At 47.5% G+C, this 22,886-nt stretch overlaps 1 protein-coding gene across 1 annotated transcript in view; it reads left to right on the top strand.

Annotated features, from left to right (window-relative positions):
- LOC140456622 (calpain-14-like) overlaps positions 1 to 22,886 on the top strand; it is a 182,915-nt gene that overhangs the window by 86,971 nt on the left and 73,058 nt on the right. Inside the window, exons 7-10 of the mRNA XM_072550752.1 lie at positions 2,814 to 2,885; positions 5,595 to 5,683; positions 10,216 to 10,290; positions 19,281 to 19,441. Coding sequence (XP_072406853.1) covers positions 2,814 to 2,885; positions 5,595 to 5,683; positions 10,216 to 10,290; positions 19,281 to 19,441 — 397 coding nt within the window. The remainder of the gene's footprint in view (positions 1 to 2,813; positions 2,886 to 5,594; positions 5,684 to 10,215; positions 10,291 to 19,280; positions 19,442 to 22,886) is intronic.

Below are 22,886 nucleotides of genomic sequence, written 5' to 3'. Positions count from 1 at the left end.
GTGGGTTACTCTTCAGAGGGTTACATAAATCAGAACAGGCCCTTCGGCCCTCGGTGTTGCACCTACCTGTGGACTTTTCTCAGCTCGTCCCCCTACACTACCCCAAAATCATCCGTGAGCTTATCTAAGGATTGTTTAAATCTCCCTAATGTGACTGAGTTGACTACCTTAGCAGGTAGGGCATTCCACACCCTTACCACTCTCTGTGTAAAGAACTTGCCCCTGACATCTGTCTTAAATCTATCACCCCTCAATTTGTAGTTATGTCCCCTCGTACAAGCTGACGTCATCATCCTAGGAAAAAGTCTTTCACTGTCTACCCTATCTAATCCTCTGATCATCTTGTATGTCTCTATCAAATCCCCTCTTAGCCTTCTTCTTTCCAATGAGAACAGACCCGAGTCTCTCAGCCTTTCCTCATAAGACCTTCCCTCCAGACCAGGCGACATCCTGGTAAATCTCCTCTGCCCCTTTTCCAATGCTTCCACATCCTTCCTGTAATGGGGCGACCCGAACTGTACACAATATTCCAAGTGTGGCCGCACCAGCGTTTTGTATAGTTGCAGCATGATATTGCGGTTCGGGAACTCAATCCATCTACCAATGAAACCTAACACACTGTATGCCTTCTTAACAGGGTTGGTGTGGACTTGTTGGGCTGAAGGGCCTGTTTCCACAAAGTAGTGAATCTAATCTAATGACATGGTTTTGTAAGGCGCTTGATTGGATGTGATCAGAGAAACCACCCAGTTGGTCAGTGAGATAACCAATGATCTGCCTGAGGTTTCCCTCTTTTGGAGCGGTCTGTGATGGGAGAGCTGTGAGTGAAACTGTAACTCCAGTTAAATCAGCTTCTGGGTCATTAACCTTCCTGGGGCTAGTGACCTCATTGTCTGGGCAACCTCTCTCTGAAGCACTGACAGTGTGGGTTCGATTCCCACCACCGGCTGAGGTAGCTGTGAGGGAACTCACCTTCTCAACCTCTCCCCTTGCCTGAGGCACAGTGACCATCTGGATAAACCACCACCAGTCATCCCTCTCTGATGAGACAACAGCTCTGTGGTTAATGCCATCTTCGTCATTTACCTATCCCCCAATATGAGGGTGGGAGATCAGACAGAATTCATGATCTCAAAAAGAATTTTACTGACACTCATAGGAGATAAATTCCCTAGGTTATGGAGAGCTAGAGGAATCCTCTTGGTGGTGTAGTGGTAGTGTCTCTACCTCTGGGACAGGAAGCACAGGAGACAGTCTGATTTGCTCCAGAGGTGCATTGTAACATCCCTGAACACATCTACATCAGTGACTTTGTCCCTAGTGGAGAATGGGACTGACTGCATCGCAGTGAGGAGGGCAGGAAAGGACTTGCTGGGCAGAATGGCCTCATTGTGTGCTGCCCAGGACTGGGAGAGTCACTAGTACAGGTTCTCATGGGGTATGGTCGGGGATGGGGTTGGGTCTGAGCAAGTTCCATTCTCCCTGACCCTAGTCATTATTGGAAGAGCCAGTTGGACTGGAAGCACTCGCAACTGGTAGTGTAACTGGGGTGTGGGGGTGGGGTTGGGGGAGGGGAGGGATGGGAGAGGGATGGGGAAGAGGAAGAGGAGAGGAGAAGGGGATGGAGAGGAGAAGCAAGGGAGAGGGAATGGAGTGGGAGGGGAGGAGTGGGGAGGTCTGTGTGTGTGCCACTCACCACCTCCCCCTCACTGTTTCATGACCCACGTCTGTACAGGTGAATACTGGTTTGAACAGGTGGAAATTGGTCTCTGCAGTGAATACTGGGGTCGTTACAGGTGAATACTGGTCTATACAGTGAATACTGGTCCATATAGGTGAATACCAGTCTATATGGGTGAATACTGGTCTATACAGTTAGTTTAATACCGGTCTATACAGGTGAATACAGGTCTGTATGAATGAATACTGGTCTGTACAGGTGAATACTGCTCTGTACGGGTGAATACTGCTCTGTACAGGTGAATACTGGTCTGTACAGGTGAATACTGGTCTGTACAGGTGAATACTGGTCTGTACGGGTGAATACTGGTCTGTACAGGTGAATACTGGTCTGTATGAGTGGGTGAAACAGACAGAACTCCAAGTCCAGCTTTTTGGATTCTGCTGCAATGACCAATCAGAGTCTTCAATAGTGAGGCTTGAACAGAGAGAGAGAGAGAGAGAGAGAGAGAGTGAGAGTGAGAGTGAGACAAAGGGGTGTTTACCCAATCCCTGACCGTATCTGTATCCTCTGGCACATTTCCACTTCCTTATGACCATTTTCTTTCTTACCTACCTTGGTGACATCAGCAAATGTGGATCCCGTACATTCAGTCACTTCATGCACATCATGGATAGAGTACCACAGACTCCTGACAGTGTGGATACAGGCCATTCGGCCCATTGAGTCCACACAACCCTCTCAGGATACTGCAGTGAACCCTCACTAATTACAGCCTCCACCTTCCTGCTGGTGCACTCATCCAGCCTCCATGTGAATGTGTGTCCTACACTGTGTGCTCCTTTTTTGTAAAGGAACCCTCGCGGTGGTACTTCATTCAATGTCTTTTGAAAACCCAAGTGCGACAGGTTCCCCTTTATCCATCATGTGTGTTACTTCTTCATCAAACTCGGACAAACGAGTCAGTCTGATCCCCATTCACAAGAGTGTGTTGATCTGCAGAGGTTGTTGGAGCCTGATAGTGGTACACCCACCACAATGCCTCACCCCTTCAGCAGCTCCAGAAACCTCCAGGCAAAACGGACCAGAGCTTCTCTCACACTGATGTTGTGCTGTCGATTTCTCTACCCAGCAAGGCGGAGAGCAAGAGCTGTCAAACGGGCTGGTATTGACACATGCATATTCAATCACTGGGGTTGAAGAGGTAATCACTTCAGAGTTTTCGATAACTGTCCAAAAAAGCTCCAAATATTCAAGCATCCTTCTCTTGTCAGACCTACATGTATTTATTCACTCTGATACCTATGTGTTTATTCTCACTGATCACTATGTGTTGGTCCTGTCTCTGGGCTGTGTGTACTGTTTGAGGTCAATGTGTTGGCCTTCTCTCTGGGTTGTGTCTACTGGTTGAGATCTATGTGTTGGTCCTGTCTCTGGGCTGTGTGTCCTGTTTGAGGTCTATGTGTTGGTCCTGTCTCTGGGCTATGTGTACTGTTTGAGGTCTATGTGTTGGTCCTGTCTCTGGTCTGTGTGTCCTGTTTGACGTCTATGTGTTGGTCCTGTCTCTGGGCTGAGTGTACTGTTTGAGGTCTATGTGTTGGTCCTGTCTCTGGGCTGTGTGTACTGTTTGAGGTTGACGTGTTGGTCCTGTCTCTGGGCTGTGTCTTCTGTTTGAGGTCTATGTGTTGGTCCTGTCTCTGGGCTGTATGTCCTGTTTGAGGTCTATGTGTTGGTCCTGTCTCTAGTCTGTGTGTCCTGTTTGAGGTCTATGTGTTGGTCCTGTCTCTGGGCTGTGTGTCCTGTTTGAGGTCTTTGTGTTGGTCCTGTCTCTGGGCTGAGTGTACTGTTTGAGGTCTATGTGTTGGTCCTGTCTCTGGGCTGTGTGTACTGTTTGAGGTTGACGTGTTGGTCCTGTCTCTGGGCTGTGTCTTCTGTTTGAGGTCTATGTGTTGGTCCTGTCTCTGGGCTGTGTGTCCTGTTTGAGGTCTATGTGTTGGTCCTGTCTCTGGGCTGTGTGTCTTGTTTGAGGTCGATGTGTTGGTCCTGTCTCTGGGCTGTGTGTACTGTTTGAGGTCGATGTGTTGGTCCTGTCTCTGGGCTGTGTGTCCTGTTTGAGGTCTATGTGTTGGTCCTGTCTCTGGTCTGTGTGTCCTGTTTGAGGTCTATGTGTTGGTCCTGTCTCTGGGCTGTGTGTCCTGTTTGAGGTCTATGTGTTGGTCCTGTCTCTGGGTTGTGTGTACTGTTTGAGGTCGATGTGTTGGGTCTGTCTCTGGGTTGTGTGTACTGTTTGACGTCTATGTGTTGGTCCTGTCTCTGGGTTGTGTGTCCTGTTTGAGGTCTATGTGTTGGTCCTGTCTCTGGGCTGTGTGTCCTGTTTGAGGTCTATGTGTTGGTCCTGTCTCTGGGTTGTGTGTACTGTTTGAGGTTGATGTGTTGGTCCTGTCTCTGGGCTGTGTGTCCTGTTTGAGGTCTATGTGTTGGTCCTGTCTCTGGGCTGTGTGTCCTGTTTGAGGTCTATGTGTTGGTCCTTTTCTGGTCTGTGTGTACTGTTTGAGGTCGATGTATTGGTCCTGTCTCTGGTCTGTGTGTACTGTTTGAGGTCGATGTGTTGGTTCTGTCTCTGGGTTGTGTGTACTGTTTGAGGTCTATGTGTTGCTCCTGTCTCTGGTCTGTGTGTCCTGTTTCAGGTCGATGTGTTGGTCCTGTCTCTGGTCTGTATGTACTGTTTGAGGTCTATGTGTTGGTCCTGTCTCTGGTCTGTGTGTCCTGTTTGAGGTCGATGTGTTGGTCCTGTCTCTGGGCTGTGTGTCCTGTTTGAGGTCGATGTGTTGGTCCTGTCTCTGGGCTGTGTGCCCTGTTTGAGGTCTATGTGTTGGTCCTGTCTCTGGGCTGTGTGTCTTGTTTGAGGTCGATGTGTTGGTCCTGTCTCTGGGCTGTGTGTCCTGTTTGAGGTCGATGTGTTGGTCCTGTCTCTGGGCTGTGTGTCCTGTTTGAGGTCGATGTGTTGGTCCTGTCTCTGGGCTGTGTGTCCTGTTTGAGGTCTATGTGTTGGTCCTGTCTCTGGTCTGTGTGTCCTGTTTGAGGTCTATGTGTTGGTTCTGTCTCTGGGCTGTGTGTACTGTTTGAGGTCTATGTGTTGGTCCTGTCTCTGGTCTGTGTGTACTGTTTGAGGTCTATGTGTTGGTCCTGTCTTTGGTCTGTGTGTACTGTTTGAGGTCTATGTGTTGGTTGTGTCTCTGGTCTGTGTGTACTGTTTGAGGTCTATGTGTTGGTCCTGTCTCTGGGCTGTGTGTCTTGTTTGAGGTCGATGTGTTGGTCCTGTCTCTGGGCTGTGTGTCCTGTTTGAGGTCTATGTGTTGGTCCTGTCTCTGGGCTGTGTGCCCTGTTTGAGGTCTATGTGTTGGTCCTGTCTCTGGGCTGTGTGTCCTGTTTGAGGTCTATGTGTTGGTCCTGTCTCTGGGCTGTGTGTCTTGTTTGAGGTCGATGTGTTGGTCCTGTCTCTGGGCTGTGTGTCCTGTTTGAGGTCTATGTGTTGGTCCTGTCTCTGGGCTGTGTGTCTTGTTTGAGGTCGATGTGTTGGTCCTGTCTCTGGGCTGTGTGTACTGTTTGAGGTCGATGTGTTGGTCCTGTCTCTGGGCTGTGTGTCCTGTTTGAGGTCGATGTGTTGGTCCTGTCTCTGGTCTGTGTGTACTGTTTGAGGTCTATGTGTTGGTCCTGTCTCTGGTCTGTGTGTACTGTTTGAGGTCTATGTGTTGGTTGTGTCTCTGGTCTGTGTGTACTGTTTGAGGTCTATGTGTTGGTTGTGTGTGTGTGTGTGTGTGTACTGTTTGACATCTATATGTTGTATGTGTCTGTTTCAATGAACTGAAATCTTGTCTAAGCTGTCTTTTCTTTCTGGGATGGGGTGGAGTAGGTGCCATACAAAAACCGAATGGAATTGTTGATCCGCGTGCGGAACCCGTGGGGAAACGAGAAGGAGTGGAGAGGGCGCTGGAGTGACCGGTGAGTGTAGTCGTTGATGTGGCCCTGATCGGAGATTACTCCCTGAATCTGATGAAGTAGAGAGAGTGTTTGCTGCTGCTTTCTGTTGGTGATAACAGGGTTGGTGTTTCCATTTGAGAAGTTTTCAAGTGCTTTTGTGAACAGTGGTGCTGTGATCACTGAGCATGAACTGGAAAGGGTTGGATTCCGCTGGCTCTGTACCGAACGAGTGTGACACGCTTTTGTGGGAGAGAAGGTTGTGAGTTCAAGTGCCACTCCAGACATAAGTGAGGCTGTCAGAGTGATAACCCCAGTGTGGTGCTGAGGGATGTCTGTGTTTGTAGGTGGGATAGTCAGCTGTGTTTGTTTCAGGATTCGTGGCATGAGTTGGGAAAGATTCACTCCCGGGTGTCCTCCTTCGGAAATCTTCATGTTGTTTAGGATTTAAAAACAAAGTATTTGATGAGACATGTGAAGCTGATGCCTGGGCCCACCGTTGACTGACTCCTCGCTTCCCTCCACGTGGAAACCAGGAGCAGGAGTAGGTCATTCGGCCCTTTGAGTCTGCTCATCCATTCACGGCCGACCATCCAATCCACCGCGGTATTCCAGCTTTCTTCCCACCTCCCTTGATGCCTTCAAAGCCTGGCCATTCCTCTAAGGTTTTTCTTGACCATATGCAGCGACTTGGCCTGCACAGATATCCCTTGCATTCCACAGGTTCACGACCCTTTGAGGGAAGAACTGTTTCCCCATCTCAGCTCCAAGTGTCTATCCCACATCCAACCTTAAGTATCAAAAGGTAACAGCGACACAGCTGAGGGCAGAGACTGAGAAGGCGAGTCAATCGTGGTAACCTCAGTCAATGAGAGAATTGAACCTGTCTATTAGTGCTACTCTGTTATTGAACCCAGTACCCTGGCGCTGTGGGGTAGCAGTGCTAACCACTGAGCCACCATGCCAACCCTCAGTGCTGTGCCTGTGTGAACTCAGTTTTGACAGCCAGGGGTTAACGATCCAGTATGACTGGTCTGACAGGCTGTACTGCAGAGGTGAGATTCCACGATGCAAACCTATCTTTCTGCCTCATGCACTTGCTGTTGTCAGTCAGAATTTATTATTCCAATGTTTTGAAAGTAACATGTCATCACGTGGAAGCTTCGGGCAGTGTTTAGAGTAACTGAGGAGAGGTGTAATTACGTTTCTGAGTAGCAGGAGGATGCAGGCTGTGTGAGAGTGAGGTTGCTTTCAGATGGAACCCTGCTCAGCGAATCGGAACAAACACTTCCCAGCTGGCGATGAAACTGACTTGCATTTGGATAGAACCTTTCACTGGGCCTCTTGCTGAGATATTTGTATCATCGATAGTCACAGGTGAGGTGCCGGAAGACTGGAGGTTGGCTAAACAGTGGTGCCACTGTTTAAGAAGGGTGGTAAAGACAAGCCAGGGAACTATTGACCGGTGAGCCTGACCTTGGTGGTAGGCAAGTTGTTGGAGGGAATACTGAGGGACAGGATGTACATGTATTTGGAAAGGCAAAGACTGATTAGGGATAGTCAACATGGCTTTGTGCGTGGGAAATCATGTCTCACAAACTTGACTGAGATTTTTGAAGAAGTAACAAAGAAGATTGATGAGGGCAGAGCAGTAGATGTGATCTATATGGATTTCAGTAAGGTGTTCGACAAGGTTCCCCATGGGAGACTGGTTAGCAAGGTTAGATCTCATGGAATACAGGGAGAACTAGCCATTTGGATACAGAACTGGCTCAAAGGTAGAAGACAGAGGGTGGTGGTGGAGGGTTATTTTTCAGACTGGAGGCCTGTGACCAGTGGAGTGCCACAAGGATCCTTGGCTCCTCTACTTTTTGTCATTTACATAAATGATTTGGATGCGAGCATAAAAGGTACAGTGAGTAAGTTTGCAGATGACACCAAAATTGGAGGTGTAGTGGACAGCAAAGAGGGTTACTTCAGATTACAACAGGATCTGGACCAGATGGGCCAATGGGCTGAGGAGTGGCAGATAGAGTTTAATTCAGATAAATGTGAGGTGCTGCACTTTGGGAAAGCAAATCTTAGCAGGACTTATACACTTAATGGTAAGGTCCTAGGGAGTGTTGCTGAACAAAGAGACCTTGGAGTCCAGGTTCATAGCTCCTTGAAAATGGAGTCGCAGGTAGATAGGATAGTGAAGAAGGCATTTGGTATGCCTTCCTTTATTGGTCAGAGTATTGAGTACAGGAGTTGGGAAGTCATGTTGCTGATGTACAGGACATTGGTTAGGCCACTGTTGGAATATTGCATTCAATTCTGGTCTCCTTCCTATCGGAAAGATGTTGTGAAACTTGAAAGGGTTCAGAAAAGATTTACAAGGATGTTTCCAGGGTTGGAGGATTAGAGCTATAGGGAGAGGCTGAACAGGCTGGGGCTGTTTTCCCTGGAGCGTCGGAGGCTGAGGGGTGACCTTATAGAGGTTTACAAAATTATGAGGGCATGGATAGGGTAAATGGACAAAGTCTTTTCCCTGGGGTCGAGGAGTCCAGAGCTAGAGGGCATAGGTTTAGGGTGAGAGGGGAAAGATATAAAAGAGACCTAAAGGGCAACCTTTTCACATAGAAGGTGGTACATGTATGGAATGAGCTGCCAGAGGAAGTGGTGGAGGCTGGTACAACTGCAACATTTAAGAGGCATTTGGATGGGTATATGAATAGGAAGGGTTTGGAGGGATATGGGCCGGGTGCTGGCAGGTGGGACTAGATTGGGTTGGGATATCTGGTCGGCATGGACGAGTTGGACCGAAGGGTCTGTTTCCATGCTGTACATCTTTATGACTCTGTGTCTATGAACCAGGGAGGGCTTCAGACAGCATCCTCCCCCTCGGATGCTGCCTGACCTGCTGTGCTTTTCCAGCACCACGCTCATCTTGACTCTAATCTCCAGCATCTGCAGCTCTCACTTTCACCTCAAAGTGGTTCACTGCCGAGGAAGTACTATATGATGGAGGAAACTCAGCAACCAACAAACGCACAGCAAGATCTCACAAGCAGCCATGTGATTGTGAGCAGCTGATCACTTTGGTTTTGTGAGTTCTCGAGCAGACAATGTTATCCAGGGCGCGGTTTTCCCGGTGTCCGCTGCTTCTACTGTCTTTCATGTACGTGATGTCTTATGTACCCCTCCCCCTTCCAAGCTGACCTCGATCCGGATCCAAAGCAGCATCCCTCTGTCCTGAAATCCTGGGAACTGCCAACCTCTGATTGCCGTCCTGTCCCGCAGGACTTTTCTCCCATCACCTCCCTCGGAAATGTGCCTGCTCACGGCAGACTGCTCAGAAAAGTCGCTGAAAGCTACAGGGTGGCACGGTGGCTCAGTGGTTAGCACTGCTGCCTCACAGCGCCAGGGACCTGGGTTCGAGTCCACCCTCAGACTGTGTGGAGTTTGCACGTTCTCCCCGTGTCTGCGCGGGTTTGCTCTGGTTTCTTCGAAAGCTGTGTGGATTTAGGTGGATTGGCCGTGCTGAGTTACCCTGAGGCGTGCAGGGTGGGTGGGTTAGCCATGGGGAAATGTCGGGGCAGGAGCGTTGCTGGCAGAGTGGCAAATGGTGTTCAGTCCGGAGAAGCGTGAGGTGTTGAGTTTAGAGAGGGCAAGATGAATCCATAATGAATACACAAAACGTGAGAGGATGCTGTGTGTGGAAGAGGAAGTGAGAATCTTTGAAGTGCATGCTCACAGGTTCCTGAAGGTGGCAGCACAGGTAGATAAGGCGATAAAGAAGGCACAAGGGATGGCATCCTCAACTGGGTAGGGTATTGAGTAGACAAACAAGAATGTTGGTTTGGAACTAGAACAGCCTGCTCAGGACCCAGCTGGGATTTTGTGCACATCCACGGGCACCATGTAAGAGGAAGGGTCGAATTCTTCAGGGCAGGTGCACAGGAGATTCCCCAAGAACGGGGCTTGACAATAGCAGCCGTGAGGAAAGACTGGGTACGGTCAAAGTTTTAATTGGCTAACAGCAAAGGTGAGAGGTACGAAATAATGAGGGGCTTGGACAGAGCGTTTCCCAAGCAGAGAGGGGACAGATTGGGAGAAGGAAGGATTCGAGGGAACATGAGGAAGAACTATTTCATGCAGAGAGTGGGAGGTGTCTGGGATTCACTGCCTGTTTTAGTGGTTGTGGGGCAATCCCTCAACTCATTTAGAGGGAACAACACTAATCTACAAGGAGAAAGTGAGGACTGCAGATGCTGGAGATTAGAGTCAAGAGGGTGGTGCTGGAAAAGCACAGCCGGTTAGGCAGCATCGATTTTTCTGCTCCTCGGATGCTGCCTGACCTGCTGTACTTTTCCAGCACCACACTCTTGACAGTAATCTGCAAGGCTCAGACTGCCTTAGTGCTGGGACGCAAGGTTTGGATGGATAGCTCATTCTTTCTGCTGGTGCAGCCATGTTGGTTTGACCAGGCATCAAGGGGAGTACAGAGACGTCAGCTCACTGGTGTGACAATCAGAAATACCATTGCCAATCATCTTTCTCTGTGTTACTCCAAGATCCGAGCAGTGGAACCGCATTGATCCTGACATCAAGGAGCAACTTCTACTGAAGAGGTCGGATGGAGAGTTCTGGTAAGAAACACTTTCCAAACATTGTCCACTCACACCTCACTCCCTGTGTCTAGACACCACAGTCTCCATTATCCAGCTTCTCTCCTTACCCAGGAGATCTCCCACTCCCTGTGCACCGATTCCCAAGATCACATTCCGATCTCTCGTTCAGTGCATGCAGATGCCACAGTCTGATCACTGACTCAGGGACATACTCCCAGAGCATTGAGTCCAGGAGTTGGGAGGTCATGTTGCGGCTGTACAGGACATTGGTTAGGCCACTGTTGGAACATTGTGTGCGATTCTGGTCTCGCTCCTAAAGGGAGGATGTTATGAAACCTGAAAGGGTTCAGAAACGATTTACAAGGATGTTGCCAGGGGTGGAGGGTTTGAGCTATAGGGAGAGGCTGAACAGGCTGGGGCTGTTTTCCCTGGAGCATCGGAGGCTGAGGAGTGATTTTATAGAGGGTTACAAAATTATGAGGAACATGGATAGGATAAATAGACAAAGTCTTTTCCCTGGGGTCGTGGAGTCCAGAACTAGAGGGCATAGGTTCAAGATTAGAGAAAGATTTAAAAAGGACGTAAGGGGCAACTTTTTCACACAGAGAGCGGTACGTGTATGGAATGAGCTGCCAGAGGAAGTGGTGGAGGCTGGTACAATTGCAACATTTAATAGGCATTTGGATGGGTATATGAATAGGAAGGGTTTGGAGGGATGTGGTAAAGTGCTGGTTGGCGTGGACGAGTTAGACCAAAGGGTCTGTTTCCGTGGTGTACATCTCTGTGAGTCTAATCCAAACTCCATATCCTGGAATCACTTTCTGATCTCTCATATGGTTCTACCCAGTCGTTCCAGGTGAATTACAACACTGGCACCTACCTGACAATGTGGAATTTTCTCAGATATAACCTGTACACAAAAAACAATACAAATCCAACCCGGCCAATTCCCGCCCAGTCAGTCTACTCTCGATCATCAGGAAAGTGATGGAAGGGGTCACCAACAGTGCTATCAAGCAATAACCTGCTCAGTGACGCCCAGTTTGGGTTCCTCCAGGACCACTCAGCTCCTGGCCTTGGTTCAAACAGAGCTGAATTCCAGAGGGGAGGTCAGAGTGACAGCCCTTGATGTTGAGGCAATTGACTGAGTGTGGCATCAAAGAGCCCAGGCAAAACTGGAATCAGTGGGTATTGGGGTAAGCTCTCCTCTAGCTGGACTCATACCTGGTACATAGGTTGTGGTTATTGGAGGTCAGTCAGCTCAGCTCCAGGATATCTCTGCAGGAGTTCCCTCAGGGTAGTGTCCTAGGCCCAACCATCTTCAGTTGCTTCATCAATGACCTTCCCTCCATCAGAAGTGGGATGGTTCGCTGATAATTGTACAACTCACGACTCCTCAGATACTGAAGAAGTCCGTGTTCACATGCAGCAAGATCTGGACAATACCCAGGCTTGGGCTGACCAATGGCAAGTAACATTCAAGCCTCACATCTACCAGGCTACACCCATCACCAATAAGAGACAATCTAATCATCGCCCCTTGAGATTCAATGGCATAACCATCACTGAATCCCCTGCTATTATCATCCTGGGGGTTATCATTGACCAGAAACTCAACTAGACTTACCATATAAACACAGTCTGTACAAGAGCAGGTCAGAGGCTAGGAATGCTGCAGTGAGAACTCACCTCCTGACTCCCCAAAGCCTGTCCACCACCTACGAGTCACAAGTCAGGAGTGTGAGGAATACTCCCCACTTGCCCTGGATGGTGCTGCTCCAACAACACTCAAGAACCTTGACCCCATCCAGGAGAAAGCAGTCCCCGCTTGATTGGCACCACATCCACAAGCATCCCCTCCCTCCACCACCAACGCTCAATAGCAGCAGAGTGTACCATCTACAAGATGCACTGCAGAAATTCACCAACGATCCTTCCAAACCCACGACTACTTCCATCTAGAAGGACAAGGGCAGCAGATACATGGGAACGCCACCCCCTGCAAGTTCCCCTCTAAGACCCTCCCCATCCTGACTTGGAAATATATCATCGTTCCTTCACTGTCTCTGGGTCACAATCCTGGAATTCTCTCCCTAAGGGCATTGTGGGTCTACCTACAGCAGGTGGGCTGCAGCGCTTCAAGAAGGCAGCTCACCCCCACCTTCTCAAGGGGCAACTAGGGACGGGCAATAAACACTGGACCCAGTCAGTGACACCCACATCCCATGAGTGAATTTTTAAAAATTCTCTCTGTACAGATTAGATAATTACACTTTGGTCACTTACCCTGTGTACAGGCCCCAGGATCATTCTGATCCTTCAGAGCCAATAGGATCCCGATTTAATTGTCTTTTGTGATTTAGTAAGAGAGTCTTCCACCAGGAAGAGAATTGTTTGCCAAACAGTTCCACCAGAACCAGCACGGGTCTCCCACTGTTCCTGTCCCTTCTGATCAGAAACTCAAATACTCTACACCGAGACACAAATACCCTACACCGAGACACAAATACTCCACACCGAGACACAAATACCCTACACCGAGACACAAATACTCTACACCGAGACACAAGTACCCTACACCGAGACACAAATACCCTACACCGAGACACAAATACTCTACACCGAGACACACATACCCTACACCGAGACACAAATACTCTACACCGAGACACAAATACCCTACACCGAGACACAAGTACCCTACACCGAGACACACATACCCTACACCGAGACACAAATACTCTACACCGAGACACACATACCCTACACCGAGACACAAATACTCTACACCGAGACACAAATACCCTACACCGAGACACAAGTACCCTACACCGAGACACACATACCCTACACCGAGACACAAATACTCTACACCGAGACACAAATACCCTACACCGAGACACAAGTACCCTACACCGAGACACAAATACCCTACACCGAGACACAAATACTCTACACCGAGACACACATACCCTACACCGAGACACAAATACTCTACACCGAGACACAAATACTCTACACCGAGACACAAATACCCTACACCGAGACACAAATACTCTACACCGAGACACACATACCCTACACCGAGACACAAATACTCTACACCGAGACACAAATACCCTACACCGAGACACAAGTACCCTACACCGAGACACAAATACCCTACACCGAGACACACATACCCTACACCGAGACACACATACCCTACACCGAGACACAAATACTCTACACCGAGACACAAATACCCTACACCGAGACACAAATACTCTACACCGAGACACACATACCCTACACCGAGACACAAATACTCTACACCGAGACACAAATACCCTACACCGAGACACAAGTACCCTACACCGAGACACAAATACCCTACACCGAGACACACATACCCTACACCGAGACACAAATACCCTACACCAAGACACAAATACCCTAAACCGAGACACAAATACTCTACACCGAGACACAAATACCCTACACCGAGACACAAATACTCTACACCGAGACACACATACCCTACACCGAGACACAAATACTCTACACCGAGATAACAAATACCCTACACCGAGACACAAATACTCTACACTGAGACACACATACCCTACACCGAGACACAAATACTCTACACCGAGATACAAATACTCTACACCGAGACACAAATACTCTACACCGAGACACAGATACCCTACACCGAGACACAGATACCCTACACCGAGACACAAGTACCCTACACCGAGACACACATACCCTACACCGAGACACAAGTACCCTACACCGAGACACACATACCCTACACCGAGACACAAATACTCTACACCGAGACACACATACCCTACACCGAGACACACATACCCTACACCGAGACACAAGTACCCTACACCGAGACACACATACCCTACACCGAGATACAAATACCCTACACTGAGACACAAATACTCTACACCGAAACACAAATACTCTACACCGGACACAAATACTCTATACCGAAACACAAATACCCTACACCATGACACACATACCCTACACCGAGACACAAATACTCTACACCGAGACACACATACCCTACACCGAGACACAAATACTCTACACCGAGACACAAATACCCTACACCGAGACACAAGTACCCTACACCGAGACACAAATACCCTACACCGAGACACACATACCCTACACCGAGACACACATACCCTACACCGAGACACAAATACTCTACACCGAAACACAAATACTCTACACCGAAACACAAATACCCTACACCGAGACACACATACCCTACACCGAGACACAAGTACTCTACACCGAGACACAAATACTCTACACCGAGACACAAATACTCTACACTGAGACACAGATACCATACACCGAGACAGAGATACCCTACACCGAGACACAGATACCCTACACCGAGACACAAGTACCCTACACCGAGACACACATACCCTACACCGAGACACAAGTACCCTACACCGAGACACACATACCCTACACCGAGACACAAATACTCTACACCGAGACACACATACCCTACACCGAGACACACATACCCTACACCAAGACACAAGTACCCTACACCGAGACACACATACCCTACACCGAGATACAAATACCCTACACTGAGACACAAATACTCTACACCGAGACACAAATACCCTACACCGAGACACAAATACTCTACACCGAGACACAAGTACCCTACACCGAGACACAAATACCCTACACCGAGACACAAATACTCTACACCGAGACACACATACCCTACACCGAGACACAAATACTCTACACCGAGACACAAATACCCTACACCGAGACACAAGTACCCTACACCGAGACACACATACCCTACACCGAGACACAAATACTCTACACCGAGACACACATACCCTACACCGAGACACAAATACTCTACACCGAGACACAAATACCCTACACCGAGACACAAGTACCCTACACCGAGACACACATACCCTACACCGAGACACAAATACTCTACACCGAGACACAAATACCCTACACCGAGACACAAGTACCCTACACCGAGACACAAATACCCTACACCGAGACACAAATACTCTACACCGAGACACACATACCCTACACCGAGACACAAATACTCTACACCGAGACACAAATACCCTACACCGAGACACAAATACCCTACACCGAGACACAAATACTCTACACCGAGACACACATACCCTACACCGAGACACAAATACTCTACACCGAGACACAAATACCCTACACCGAGACACAAATACCCTACACCGAGACACACATACCCTACACCGAGACACAAATACTCTACACCGAGACACAAATACCCTACACCGAGACACAAATACTCTACACCGAGACACACATACCCTACACCGAGACACAAATACTCTACACCGAGACACAAATACCCTACACCGAGACACAAGTACCCTACACCGAGACACAAATACCCTACACCGAGACACACATACCCTACACCGAGACACAAATACCCTACACCAAGACACAAATACCCTAAACCGAGACACAAATACTCTACACCGAGACACAAATACCCTACACCGAGACACAAATACTCTACACCGAGACACACATACCCTACACCGAGACACAAATACTCTACACCGAGATACAAATACCCTACACCGAGACACAAATACTCTACACTGAGACACACATACCCTACACCGAGACACAAATACTCTACACCGAGATACAAATACTCTACACCGAGACACAAATACTCTACACCGAGACACAGATACCCTACACCGAGACACAGATACCCTACACCGAGACACAAGTACCCTACACCGAGACACACATACCCTACACCGAGACACAAGTACCCTACACCGAGACACACATACCCTACACCGAGACACAAATACTCTACACCGAGACACACATACCCTACACCGAGACACACATACCCTACACCGAGACACAAGTACCCTACACCGAGACACACATACCCTACACCGAGATACAAATACCCTACACTGAGACACAAATACTCTACACCGAAACACAAATACTCTACACCGGACACAAATACTCTATACCGAAACACAAATACCCTACACCATGACACACATACCCTACACCGAGACACAAATACTCTACACCGAGACACACATACCCTACACCGAGACACAAATACTCTACACCGAGACACAAATACCCTACACCGAGACACAAGTACCCTACACCGAGACACAAATACCCTACACCGAGACACACATACCCTACACCGAGACACACATACCCTACACCGAGACACAAATACTCTACACCGAAACACAAATACTCTACACCGAAACACAAATACCCTACACCGAGACACACATACCCTACACCGAGACACAAGTACTCTACACCGAGACACAAATACTCTACACCGAGACACAAATACTCTACACTGAGACACAGATACCATACACCGAGACACAGATACCCTACACCGAGACACAGATACCCTACACCGAGACACAAGTACCCTACACCGAGACACACATACCCTACACCGAGACACAAGTACCCTACACCGAGACACACATACCCTACACCGAGACACAAATACTCTACACCGAGACACACATACCCTACACCGAGACACACATACCCTACACCAAGACACAAGTACCCTACACCGAGACACACATACCCTACACCGAGATACAAATACCCTACACTGAGACACAAATACTCTACACCGAAACACAAATACTCTACACCGGACACAAATACTCTATACCGAAACACAAATACCCTACACCAAGACACACATACCCTACACCGAGACACAAATACTCTACACCGAGACACAAATACCCTACACCGAGACACACATACCCTACACCGAGACACAAGTACTCTACACTGAGACACAAATACTCTACACCGAGACACACATACCCTACACTGAGACACAAGTACTCTACACTGAGACACAAATACTCTACACCGAGACACACATACCCTACACCGAGACACAAGTACTCTACACTGAGACACAAATACTCTACACCGAGACACAAATACCCTACACCGAGACACACATACCCTACACTGAGACACAAGTACTCTACACTGAGACACAAATACTCTACACCGAGACACAAATACTCTACACCGAGACACAAATACTCTATACTGCAGATTTGGTTTTAGAATGAAAACAGAAGTTTGTTACATAAAAAAAGGATTATTAAAATAGAATAAACAGAACTATTCACATATTTAGAAATTTGGAAGATTTCAAAACAAATGGTAAAATACAATACCAAATAAGTCCAACACAAGCACTTTACAGTACTCTGGACCAGACAGTTCCTGTCTCTATCACATTCACGGGTTTGACTTCACTGCTTTGTTTAATTCCTGGTCTTGAGAATTTGATTACCATTTTCTTGACTAGTCACATAAGCCAGCTTCGACTTAATCATCTTCAAATAACCTTTCCCTGATCTAACAGAATACTTCTGATCTGGAATTTCAAATTCAAACTCTTTCAATGCGGTAATCTGTTTCCTAACTTTCGGAAGCATGGCATTTGTATGGTGCAGAAAGAGGCCATTCGGTCCATTGTGGATAAACTAGTTTTACTGGTTCCACCTGCCCTGAACTAACTCCTTTCTACAAGGTGAAACTTGTTTCTTACTTAATAACATCTAACATAAATCATGACTTCTGCTAACCAACCCAAGCTTCCTCAGCACAATTAATCAATTCCAGATTCTTCTCACCACAAGCAAGCTAATTCTTTTCAAAGCTTCCTCTATCCGATCATTAAAACTCACGATACTAAAGAAAATATTTCAGGGGTTCTCTTGCTCTCATGCAGGCTTTAAAAACAAATCATGATTCCAGAAATATTGACGAATTAATCATTAAACCTCTTTGTACATATGAGGCCAAAGCTCACATGCCACTAGTTCAAAATCCAAACTCTAATATAAATGTGTTTGCCATATATATTTAACACTGGAAGTAGGTTTGCTTGCTGAGCTGGAAGGTTCATTTCCAGATGTTTTGTCACCCTACTAGTTAACATCTTCAGCGGGCCTCAGGTGAAGCACTGCTGATAATTCCTGCTTTCTATTGATATGTTTGGGGTTCTTTGGGTTGGTGATGTCATTTCCTGTGGCGATGTAATTTCCTGATCTTTTGCTCAGGGAGTGGTAGATGGGGTCTAACTCAATGTGTTTGTTGATAGAGTTCTGGTTGGAATGCCATGCGTCTAGGAATTCTCGTGCATGTCTCTGTTTGGCTTGTGCTAGAATGGATTTGTTGTCCCAGTCGACTGGGAGTTAGACATCGAGTTAGACCCCACCTACCACCCACTGAGAAAAAGAACAGGAAATGACGTCATCACAGGAAATGACATCACCAATCCAAAGAACCCCAAACATATAAATAGAAAGCAGGAATTATCAGCAGTGCTTCACCTGAGGCCCAATGAAGATGTTACCTAGTAGGGTGACAAAATGTCTGGAAATGAACCTTCCAGCTCAGCGAGCAAACCTACATCCAGAACCTCAACCCGAGCTACAAATCTTCTCAAAACTCACTAACATTTAACACTGATGCCTGCTGAGTTACAAGGGCAGGAAGTAGTTTGTAAGGAGAACTTCCCAAAGAGGAAAGCAAGGTAGAAAGGGTCGCGGGGTTTAGGAAGAAAGCTCAGAGCTTGAGGACTAAGCTGAAGACGTGGCCACCAGTAGGGAGGTGATTAAAACTGGGCATTCTCGTAAGGCCAGGAGACAGAGAGAGCCGACACATCAGAGTGTGTGGGGGAGGGAGCTTCCATGAGCAGGGCTCCAGCTGAGCGTTCATCTGGGAATGCTGCGGACAGAGGCAATGGGACAGCAGGAAGAGAAAATGTTTGCCAAACAGTTCCATCAGAACCAGCACGGGGTGTCCCACTGTTCCTTTCCCTCCTGATCAGAAATCCGGCTTGAACTTTTGCAGTGCCTCCCATTCCACTTCCCTCTCTCTCTCCACAGGATGGCGATGCAGGATTTTAAGGCACAATTTGACAAGTTGGTGATTTGTAATTTAACCCCCGACTTCCTGAGAGGCGGAAGCCAGCAGAAATGGGCTCTGTCCATTCACCAGGGTGCCTGGCTCAACGGTCAAACCGCAGGAGGGAACATGGACAATAAGGGTGAGCACATTCAGTCCGTTCGCTTTGGAATTATTAACTATTTCTCTCTCCACAGATGCTGCCAGACCGGCTGAATTCTTCTAGCTCTTTCTGTTTTAAATTGTAATTTCCTTACGTCCTCTTCACAATGTACTTTCCCATCAAGCTCAGTGTTGTTTGAGAATATGGCTCCAGTGCTGTGTACTCCCCTCATCTAAGTCATTGACGTAAATCGTGAAGTGTTGCAGTCCCAGTGCAGAGTTTCCTTGTCCCATTCTCTCAATCAGGCAAAGACCCATTTATGCATCCTCTCTGTTTTCTGCCGGCCAGCCAATCCTCTCTCCATGTTAATATGTAACTCCCTACACCCTGGGTACACGGATGTTGGAGGATCTGAGCTATAGGGAGAGGCTGAACAGGCTGAGGCTGTTTTCCCTGGAGCGTCGGAGGCTGAGGGGTGACTTTATAGAGGTTTATAACATTATGAGGGGCATGGATAGGATAAATAGACAAAGCCTTTTCCCTGGGGTGACGGAGTCCAGAACGAGAGAGCATAGGTTCAAAGTTAGAGGAGAAAGATTTAAAAAGGACCTAAGGGGCAAGTTTTTCACACAGAGGGTGGTACATGTATGGAATGAGCTGCCAGAGGAAGTGGTGGAGGCTGGTACAATGACAGCATTTAAAAGGCAACTGGATGGGTATATGAATAGGAAGGGTTTAGAGGGATATGGGCCAAATGCTGGCAAATGGGACTAGATTAACAAGTTTTGAGAAGATTTGTAGCTCAGGTTGAGGTTCTGGATGCAGGTATGCTCGCTGAGCTGGAAGGTTCATTTTCAGACGTTTTGTCACCATAACTAGGTAACATCTTCAGTGAGTCTCCAGACAAAGCACTGCTGATGATTCCTGCTTTCTATTTATATGTTTGGGTTTCCTTGGGTTGGTAATGTCATTTCCTGTGGTGATGTCATTTCATTTGTTACAGTTCTTGCAATGTATTTTGTAAATGACATTAGTTTTGCTTGTTGTCTGTATGGGGTCTTTCAAGTTCATTAGCTGCTGTTTTAGTGTGTTGGTGGGCTACCATGATGCCAAGGGGTCTGAGTAGTCTGGCAGTCATTTCTGAGATATCTTTGATGTAGGGTTTCTGGATGCATTTTACCTGGTCGCACATCCAACTCGGACAAGCCAATCAGATACATGCACAAGAATTCCTAGCAGCATGGCTTTCCAATGGGAACTCTATCAACAAACACATCGAGTTAGGTGCCACCTACCACCCCCGAGAAAAAGAACAGGAAATAACTTCACCACAGGAAATGACCTCACCAACCCAAAGAAACCCAAACATATAAATAGAAAGCAGGACACACTAGCAGTGCTTCGTCTGGAGGTCCACTGAAGGTGTTACCTAGTTATGGTGACAAACATCTGAAAATGAACCTTCCAGCTCAGCAAGCAAACCTACATCTGGAACAAGGTTAATTTAGGATATCTGGTCAGCATGGACGAGTTGGGCCGAAGGGTCTGTTTCCATGCTGTACAGTTCTATGCCTCTAAAGTAGTGGCAGCTTACTGATCACTTTCTGGAAATCCAGTTTCAGTACATCACCAGGCTCCCTTTTATCCAGAGCACGTCACTTCTTCAAAGAACTCTGATAAATTGGTCAAACGTTATTTCCCTCCTGACAAACCAATGCAGACTCTTCCTGATTATCTTGAGCTTTTCGAAGTGTGTGGTGAAGCTTTCTGAAATGATCGATTGGAATCATTTCCCTCAGGCTAACCCATCTCTAGTTTCTGGCTTTCTGTTTCCTGACATTGTTGAATACAAGGGATACCCTTAGTTCATTACTGGCCACTGGGATCTTTTCTGAATCTAGAAAAGTTTGGAGAGCGAACGCCAACATGTCTATTACCATGTTCCCCACCTCTCAAGACATTCACATAAGAATGATATTTACCTGAAGGTTAGTCAGCCACCACTCTAGAAATGTTCTTACTTGTGATTGTAACTTCACAAACCTAGCCTCTCCCTTTCACCTCCTCCTTTACAGCTATTGCTGCAGCAATCTCTGCCAGGTTCCCTCAACTAACTCGACATCATTTATTTTGAACACTTTCCTTTCTCAGAACAAGTAACAAACTCTGAGTAATGCCAAAGCTCCCACCTGCAACTAAATCTACGTTCCCTTCATCCCACATACTGACACATTTTCTTTCATCCCTTCAGAGATGATGTTTCTTAAAAAGAAAAGGAAAACTTGAGGAAATTAACTCTGTGGAGCAAGACTCTGAAAGCAAACGATGGAATGAGATGGTTTGTCACAGCCACTGAATTTCCTGTGAATAGTGCTGAATTGCTGGAGATTCTAGTCTCTGTGAATTGGCACAGTCTGCGCCTTCAGATTTGATTAGGTAGACAGGAGTACTGGAATTTGGAAATTCAATCCGAGTTCAGGAGGTTCTGAGAATGTTATGAGAGAGGTTGACAGCTTCTGTGGTGTCTTTCTTCCTCTGACTTTGAGTCTGCAGAACAGGTTCCTGGAAGCCAATCTCTTTTTGTTTTCAATAATTAAGGCAGTGAACTATCGTATCACTTTGAAAGCCTTGCTAGGCTGCTTTTCCAATGTGACGTGTTTTCCCGTAGAAACTGTTGACTTCAGTTTCGGAGAAATCACATGTTAAAACTTTCCCAACGTACTGGATTTCAAAATATTCCAAAATCATCCAGTATTTTCCATATAGTTCTTAAAACAATGTACTCCAAACACCATCATCACCAGAGTCTACATTAGAGTGGTGCTGGAAAAGCACAGCAGGTCAGGCAGCGTCCGAAGAGCAGGAAAATTGACGTTTCGGGCAAAAGCCCTTCAGCAGGAATGGAGGCAGGGAGCTTCCAGGGTGGAGAGATAAATGGGAAGGTGGTGGGGCTGGGGAGAAGGTAGCAAAGAGTACAATAGGTGGATGGGGGTGGGGATAGGTCGGAGAGGAGGGTGGAGTGGATAGGTGGGAAGGGAGATTGGCAGGTAGGACAGGTCATGGAGACGGTGCTGAGCTGGAAGGTTGGATCTGGGGTAAGGTGGGGGGAGGGGAAATGAGGAAACCGGTGAAGTTCACATTGATGCCCTGGGGTTGAAGAGTTCCGAGTTCTTCCTCCAGGCGTCTGGTGGTGAGGGAGCGGCTGTGAAGGAGGCCCTGGACCTCCATGTCCTCGGTAGAGTGGGAGGGGGAGATGAAACGTTGGGCCATGGGGTGGTGTGGTTGATTGGTGTGGGTGTTGATCACCAGTGTTGCCATCATCACCAGGACCACAACGATCAGGACCACCACGACCATCATACCCTCTACCATCATCATCACCATAACAACCATCACTATAATTACCATCACCATAACAATAATATCCTCCACCATCACCACCATCGTAGTCACCATTACTACCACTACCACCATAACTACCATC

The sequence above is a fragment of the Chiloscyllium punctatum genome, chromosome 3, assembly GCF_047496795.1.
Source record: "Chiloscyllium punctatum isolate Juve2018m chromosome 3, sChiPun1.3, whole genome shotgun sequence".
In the NCBI taxonomy this organism is placed as follows: domain Eukaryota; kingdom Metazoa; phylum Chordata; class Chondrichthyes; order Orectolobiformes; family Hemiscylliidae; genus Chiloscyllium; species Chiloscyllium punctatum.
This window is presented reverse-complemented; position numbering and strand designations above follow the sequence as displayed.